The 8,606-nt window shown below is 39.1% G+C and overlaps 1 protein-coding gene across 2 annotated transcripts; it reads right to left on the bottom strand.

Moving 5' to 3' along the window:
- Positions 1-708: 708 nt before the first annotated feature.
- snapc1a (small nuclear RNA activating complex, polypeptide 1a) lies at positions 709-8,335 on the bottom strand. Of its 2 annotated transcripts, none has more exons than XM_067418490.1 (11): positions 8,059-8,335; positions 7,901-7,985; positions 3,787-3,946; positions 3,531-3,671; positions 3,347-3,448; positions 3,066-3,206; positions 2,932-2,979; positions 2,753-2,815; positions 1,111-1,243; positions 939-998; positions 709-857 (listed from the first exon to the last, which is right to left on the bottom strand). In XM_067418490.1, the coding sequence occupies exons 1-11, from the start codon at positions 8,066-8,068 to the stop codon at positions 823-825; spliced, it is 978 nt and encodes a 325-aa protein (XP_067274591.1). In that variant the 5' UTR covers positions 8,069-8,335; the 3' UTR covers positions 709-822. The 2 variants fall into 2 exon arrangements, with proteins under 2 accessions (XP_067274591.1, XP_067274590.1); XM_067418489.1 differs by having other exon boundaries at positions 7,847-7,985; positions 8,059-8,334.
- Between the last annotated feature and the right edge of the window lie 271 nt (positions 8,336-8,606).

Below are 8,606 nucleotides of genomic sequence, written 5' to 3'. Positions count from 1 at the left end.
TGCGAATCTGCGGTTTCGGTTGATAAGCAGAATTTGGTAACTTTCCTCATTTAGTAAAGGTTTCTTGTGAACGCATGCCAGGATATGTGTAATGAGAAGTTCTGATGACACTCGTAACACTGCATCTCATGGGTTTAAATTGACTTGACAGAGCAGCACTACACCAAGACTGGATTCTGAACTCTCATGGTGATTACAACAGTGGTGTGACAATGTGAGCACACCAGACTTGAAATGAAAGCATGAAACGGGGTTTGTGGTCAGATGACAGGGTTTCCCCTAACTGAATCGTGTTTCATTTACCCTGTGGGACCATCATACTACGTCATACTCGCGGCCACTGTGTAAAAGAGGGGTGTCAATGACGCTTCATAAAATAAAATGGAAAAAAAAATAAGAGCACCCAAGGTGCAGTGAGGTTAAACATTTGCCCACTAGAGGGAGACTTTACACAGCTATTCATTTACTCCCAGCCTTAATTATAATATTTTTAATGATTTGGCTGAAGCTTCATGAAGAGCATCAAGGCTTTCTAAAAATATAAATGCTCATCTAAATTTGATGAAGTTATTGTTAAACACCTGTGCTTTCCCATTACAAACAATGCATCCAGCTAAGCAAGAAAGAAGGAGATTTGTATTTCATACCAGAAATGCACTAGGAGGACTGCAAGAGCTCTTTATTATTATAAAATAAAACACTGAAATGCATAATGCAACATCTTAATTTTATGTATAGATGCTAGGATGGGGGAAAAAAGAAGCCATTTTGTTCTATTCATGTTTTAGTTAGTTAATGACTGTCCAGTGTGATTTAGTCATTTCACCACTTGAATCTTCTCTGGTCTTTGCGTTTCACTGAAAGAGAAAATTATAAAATATTATACATGCTAGTTAAATGTATCACAGTAAAATTGTGTTTATTGAAACCATACTTACAAGCATTTTTGTCTTCCTCCATCACACTAAGAAGCCAGTCCTGTATCTGTTCTGGCTCCCCTTTTTTAGAGAAAAGTGAACATGTCAGCACCAATTTCTGACCCAAAATTTGAACTACCATTGTGATCAAAAGAGGTTTAGTTTCTAAAAGAAGGCCTTAGCCAATTCTGACCTGGCTTGCCAAAGTTTTGGTAGGTTCTGGTCCTGAGGGATGGCGGTCTCCCTTTACGACCAAACAGGGCTTGGTCAGTTCCAGAGCCTGACGCTACCATCTCAAGCTTTCTGTGGCGCCTAGATTTTCTTCCCTTTACACCATGTGCCAAAGCCATGTGAGGAGAAAAACAAACTGTCTACAACATGAGTTTTTCTTTCTTCTAATGAACAAGAGATATTTTAAAGGCACAATATGTACGATTTTTGGATTAATTTTCAAAAATCACTAGAACAATGTTATATATTTTGTTGACTTGTGTTCTTACATTATCCCAAATGTTTCCAAGAATTATTTAAATCCAGAGAAATACGCCATTTTAACCAGGACACATGTCTGTGCGTTGCCTATCAAGTACATTACACCTGTGTTACCCTCGATTTCCAAGGGTATTATTTTATTTTAAAGAAACCATGGAAACATAAAAAATGCTTTAATATATTACGTACTTTATTAGTGTTAACCCCTAACGCTAACATTAGACAGGGAAGCAACTGTTTGGATACATTAATTGACAGAAAACTAATCAATGTCAAGAGCAGCATAACTTGTGTACGAGAAGCGGGTTCAACTATAATAAGAAGTGGGATGTTGTTAGAGGAATGATTAATCTAAATTCAAATAAGGAAAAAAAAATGCAGGTTATAAATGAATATGATAAAGCAAATAAATTTAATAACATATAAAAATAATAATTTCATAAACTATTTGATTTGGCTGTGAGTGGTAGTATCGATAAATGTAGAGACCTGCTTGGTTCAGTAATATGTGATTTCACCCAGGATAGGATTGAAATTATGTCACTCGAATTTTTAAAGGGCTGCATGCTAAAAAGTCTAGGTGGCCTAATGGTGTCAGCTCTTTTACTTAAAACATTTGTTGATGGATTAAACCCTGCATGGAGTCCATTATTTCAGTTATCAGTCGATACTGGCAATATTCTCACATTATGGGAAAAAGCAGTCATTATTCCTGTCTCAAAAAAAACATCCACCACAGGAAAATAACGACTTTAGACCAGTTGCTTTAACGTCCATAGCCATAGTGATCAAATAATACATTACCGGAAGAAGTGATCGTCTGTGGAATAATTATAGGTCTGCAAAATCAAGACCCGTCATCAAGCTATGCCTTTCTTTTGAATAAGCAAACTCTGGTGGTGATAAATTACATATTGTGGCTTTAAAGAATGTCGCTAACTAGACAGTTGATGGACCCCAATGACTTCCATAGTAGGAAAAACAATTCAATGGATGTCAATGAGGCTCATCAACTGTTCGATTACCAACAATTCTTTAAAATATATTTTATGTTCAACAGAAGAAAGAGACTCATACAGGTTTGGTACAACATCAGGGTGAGTAAATGACAATTTAAATTTTGGGTGAACTTCCCCTTTAAGAACACACACTGCCTTGATTTACAAACTCATGTTCGGCGCATGTCAAGGAACATTGCGACAAATGGGACAGTTTCAAAACGTTTCAAAAACAAAAACTCATGACCCCTTTAAACTAAACAATGGCATTAGTCATTTTTTTGTACCATACTCAACTGAAGCAACAAGCAAAGCAGCATTTGTAGCAACAAGAAAATCTCAAACCTTTGACACGTGACCATATGATTTGGACTTGATGGCGGCAAGCAGATCAGCTCTACTGGAGGACTGTAGAAACACAAGGCCACAAGGTCTTTCAGAAATTCAGACACATTTTTCCACCCATCCATAACAAAGTTTATTTACTATGTATTTACTAACGTTCTTAGCAGGGGTTAACTTGCCTCTGATTTCTGAGTGGTTTCCTTTTTAGATTCATTATCCTTTGCAGCCTGAGTACAAATGTAATAATGCAACACTAGTAAGACAGTTATATAAACTGAACTAGTCAATGCATAGTTTTAGAAGTCCAACTCACTGCGATTTTGTCCTGCCACTGTTGGTACTCAAAAGTAGATTTCCGAAGCAAATCTGTCAGGTTAAGTAGCGTCACTCCAGATGATGTGGGCATTGACGATTTCTTCAGTCTCTCATAATGACCGTGAATGTTTGCAATTTCCTGCATATCAAGAATTTTTTTTTAATTATCTATGACCAATCATTTCAAATTATCTAGATGACCAGAGAGATTATACAGTCAGAATCAAATCAAGAAATATTGCACACAAAAAAAAATAATCCACTATACTAAATACTCACTTCTAGCATTTCAAAGGAAGCAAGTTCAGCCACTCTGTCCTTGCGGGCCCGAAACTCTTCATTCACATTATGCTGAACTCGTTCGCTCGCTTCAAATGTCAGCTGTGAGTCAGTCACATTTAAGAGTTCAGACACTGTTGAAGATACACCCCAAAACACAATAGCAGAGGTAGAACCTGCTGACCTTCTTGGGCATGGCGGTGAAATAAAAGGCCTTAGCTGACAAAAGACTTTTAAAGATGTAAACAACATCCAAATGCTGGCAACTTTTTGCCTCCGTGATAAGCTTCTGCAAATCGTTCCAGTCTTTCAAAGCAATCCTGATCTGAGTAAAACAGACACAATCAACTGTACCTTTCTCATATTCAAAAGCAATTTACAGGTAATGCAAAATCGTCGGTCTTGATTAAAGAGTGTGAAAAAATTTAGACACTGATCACCTTTTCCTTAGGCCAAACAAGTTGTGTGTTGTAAAGGCCATAGAGCATATACAGCCCCCCCACACGAATTTGAAAGCTGTATGGGGGCAGAGCATATCTGTAGGCAATGGTGAAAGAGAGCCGCGTGAAGGATCTGCTCTCGTGGTTGGAATGAGTTCCACTGATGGAAAAAGACAGCAGAGTGACCAAAATACATTTCTCATTTCATATTTACAAAAACAGTAACAACTAAATGTTTAAAAACTGCATTTTATCCTACTTTTTTCCCTTCTGAAATAAATTATATTGTGCAGAATGTTCTGGCTGATTGTTTGCATACAGTAAAAGTTAATGAAGCTGACTTTCAAGTTGCAAAAATTAAAAAAGACCAGTAAAAATGATCCATGACAATACACACACACACAAGTATGGATCATCAGATCTGACATCAATTATGATTAGTCATTAGACACAAAAGTACCAATGACATCTAACTTCACTGATGTCAAATCAAACCAAATTTTCTAATTCAACTTATTGACTTATAAGGTCAAAAAAGAAAATTATGACATTTAATCACGAACCTTTCATTCCAAGCCTATAAGACTTTCCTTTTTCTGGGTAACAAGACTTGAGAAACTATCGTGATGTATCACCTCAAGATGCAATCTAATCCCGTTTACATGAAATACGTCTGCTCCCGAGCAGGTTTAAGCTAATGGACCTGTTGCTATGACAGTAAGTCCAGTATGAGCTTCGAAGAACCAAACAATCTGAGATCAAGCCAAATCGTCAACAGTCTAATCCAGCCGAGTTAGCAACGTACAAAGAACAGGCCCCAGGCCCAGAAAACGTTCCTGTTCGCATCTTGACGTCATCGACTGACGAAACACGCCTCTACAGAATAATAAGCATGTGTAATTCAGTAGCCCCGCCCACCGACTCATCTGATCACGCTAGCCAGCAGCAATAAAGATGCTGAAGAAGATAGCAAGATATTGCGCTATTCCTGGTTGCGGAAGAACCTACAGTCTATGGGAAGAACACAGTCGCTGCATAAGCTTCCTTCTGATCCTAATATTAGGAATGTGTTTGAACTTTATTTTTAATGAAGTTCCAGCTGACGTGAGGAAGACAGTGGTGTTCACTTCATTTTACCGCGCGATCGTTTGTAAACAAATCTCACAATGCTATTCTTCTTTATTGGATCCGACAGGAGGAATGGTGCAACACACTTATGTGAGTAAAATGTGTTTTTTATATGTAATAATACTGCATTGTTATAGATCGTTTTGCTTATGTGTACGTGTCTAACAGAACATAGCTTTAGCATGCTGGACTCAGACACGTATGGGCCAGGGCTCGCTAAGCGTGATGTATCACCTCAAGATGCAATCTAATCCCGTTTACATGAAATACGTCTGCTCCCGAGCAGGTTTAAGCTAATGGACCTGTTGCTATGACAGTAAGTCCAGTATGAGCTTCGAAGAACCAAACAATCTGAGATCAAGCCAAATCGTCAACAGTCTAATCCAGCCGAGTTAGCAACGTACAAAGAACAGGCCCCAGGCCCAGAAAACGTTCCTGTTCGCATCTTGACGTCATCGACTGACGAAACACGCCTCTACAGAATAATAAGCATGTGTAATTCAGTAGCCCCGCCCACCGACTCATCTGATCACGCTAGCCAGCAGCAATAAAGATGCTGAAGAAGATAGCAAGATATTGCGCTATTCCTGGTTGCGGAAGAACCTACAGTCTATGGGAAGAACACAGTCGCTGCATAAGCTTCCTTCTGATCCTAATATTAGGAATGTGTTTGAACTTTATTTTTAATGAAGTTCCAGCTGACGTGAGGAAGACAGTGGTGTTCACTTCATTTTACCGCGCGATCGTTTGTAAACAAATCTCACAATGCTATTCTTCTTTATTGGATCCGACAGGAGGAATGGTGCAACACACTTATGTGAGTAAAATGTGTTTTTTATATGTAATAATACTGCATTGTTATAGATCGTTTTGCTTATGTGTACGTGTCTAACAGAACATAGCTTTAGCATGCTGGACTCAGACACGTATGGGCCAGGGCTCGCTAAGCGTGATGTATCACCTCAAGATGCAATCTAATCCCGTTTACATGAAATACGTCTGCTCCCGAGCAGGTTTAAGCTAATGGACCTGTTGCTATGACAGTAAGTCCAGTATGAGCTTCGAAGAACCAAACAATCTGAGATCAAGCCAAATCGTCAACAGTCTAATCCAGCCGAGTTAGCAACGTACAAAGAACAGGCCCCAGGCCCAGAAAACGTTCCTGTTCGCATCTTGACGTCATCGACTGACGAAACACGCCTCTACAGAATAATAAGCATGTGTAATTCAGTAGCCCCGCCCACCGACTCATCTGATCACGCTAGCCAGCAGCAATAAAGATGCTGAAGAAGATAGCAAGATATTGCGCTATTCCTGGTTGCGGAAGAACCTACAGTCTATGGGAAGAACACAGTCGCTGCATAAGCTTCCTTCTGATCCTAATATTAGGAATGTGTTTGAACTTTATTTTTAATGAAGTTCCAGCTGACGTGAGGAAGACAGTGGTGTTCACTTCATTTTACCGCGCGATCGTTTGTAAACAAATCTCACAATGCTATTCTTCTTTATTGGATCCGACAGGAGGAATGGTGCAACACACTTATGTGAGTAAAATGTGTTTTTTATATGTAATAATACTGCATTGTTATAGATCGTTTTGCTTATGTGTACGTGTCTAACAGAACATAGCTTTAGCATGCTGGACTCAGACACGTATGGGCCAGGGCTCGCTAAGCCCAACGTCCCGGGCAGGCCGATGTATCTCATTATATTCCTTTTCTGTTGTTCTCTCACTCTGGACTTGACATTTGAAGGGCGCACGCGTAAGTGTATGTGTGTGGTTCACGGTTATATCGAACGATCGCGCGGGCTATGTAATGCAAAAATAATAGTCCAATCAATAGTGGGTGGATGAGAAATAAATCATTGTGTTTGTTTGATAAAGACGTACTTGAATCATTCCGGTTGCCGCTTTCAAAACAACCCCTCCCTCATGTGAACTGAACTGAACGGGGCATAGATATGACAGGAGCTGAAGCTTATTAAATATGCAAATCTTAGCCAATTCTAGCCGTGGGTGTTTACTTCCAAGTCTCCAGTGCCGCACACCCATCAAAACCCAGCATTGAGGAGAGACCCTCAAAACAAGGCATATTTAATTAGCTTCAACATATTAATTTGCGTCACACTAAAAAAAAAAAAAAATTCTCATATTAGTTTGCGTTCATTCATTCATGCAACCTCATCCTGTCTGCAAATCCAGTCTCTTGTTTACAATGAATCCGTGATGAAATGAAGGAACAAACGTGCAATGTCTTCCCCACGTTAGTTGGATATTCGTTAACAATAAAGTTAATCAATGCATTCATAATATTTGAATCCTATGCAATATATTGCTTAGAAGTTGGATCCGGTTTAGCTCTGTTTAGGCCTATGTCATGTCAGGCACGAGTCAGTGGGTGGGGGCTACAGAATCAGTATCACGCCTGGGTAACAGAAAATGGGCAAAGACTCGGGACGTGGGCGGAGCGGAGATGACGCATGACCGATAGACAGTGGATAATGGCTATCCAGCTGTCAATCAAAGTGGCCATGCCATTAATTATACAGAACTTTTAAGCTTTATATAATGTAAACAAACGAGTTAATAAAAGCTTTTCTTTGACTAACAAGGAAGTTTTCAGGAGTCAGCACTTAAACTTACAGGATATTCTTATATCACTACCTTTTATTCTCAATGCATGACCCCTTTAAAATATATTTTGTGATCCACAGAAAATTAAGTCATACAAATTTGGAACAATATTATGTTGAGTAAATACAGCAGATTTTTTTGGGTGAAGTCCGATTGCTCAAACACAATCGGGTTCTCTGGAATAATAATTAAATTCTCCTTAATGGTGTTGGACTTGTGATTTGTTTTAAAGCCTATTAAAAAAGCCACATCAAATAAAAAACTTGATTTTCACAACAGAGGGAATGTCTAACTTACAAAAAGACACTAGAGAACTCCATCTCCCTCCAGATGGCAGAAAACGTCACATACCGAACCGTCTCGGTTTGCTGGAAGCGGCCCAGAAGCTCCTCGCAGTCGCTTTTGAAAGACGCCCAGTAGTACTCGCACTGCTTCTCTATCCAACCACACAATTACATGAGAACCCAACAGAGATATCAATATCTAAAATCATCTTTACAGTAACTTACTCTGCGCCATCACCTTACGCAGGTCCTCTAACTTCTCTGTTAACAGTCCTCTATCACACTTTTAATAGTGATTAGGTGAGGCCTGTGCACCTGTGTGCGATTTAATTTAACCGAGTAGATGCTGTGGCGGGCGCGTTCTTGTATGTGGCCGGCCGACACACACAAGGCAGAGCAGGTTATTTTTTCATAAGAAACAGTTTAAGCTTTCAAATTCTGTCAATTTTATTACGAAAGTCAAACAAAAAATGCCGAGTGGCGCTCTTTATGTGACGTGACACCCCCAAGTTCAAGCGGCAGCTAGTGCGGCAGTGCGGCACGTGAACCGATTCGACAAATAGGTCTAGGCCTTCAAATTCTCAAAACCTTAGAGAACTTGGTTCAGAGAAGCAAGTTATTGTTTTAGCAATTTTGTAACTATAAAAAATTGTATAATGTAATCAGGTTTCCAGTGCCTTCCAGCATTCAATCACGATTATAATAAAACTTTTTTCTTTTAAAAATGCAATAGCCTAAAACTATTTTATATTTTAAAACAACCCTGCGATACT

The sequence above is a fragment of the Pseudorasbora parva genome, chromosome 15 (genome assembly GCF_024679245.1).
Source record: "Pseudorasbora parva isolate DD20220531a chromosome 15, ASM2467924v1, whole genome shotgun sequence".
Taxonomy (NCBI): domain Eukaryota; kingdom Metazoa; phylum Chordata; class Actinopteri; order Cypriniformes; family Gobionidae; genus Pseudorasbora; species Pseudorasbora parva.
This window is presented reverse-complemented; position numbering and strand designations above follow the sequence as displayed.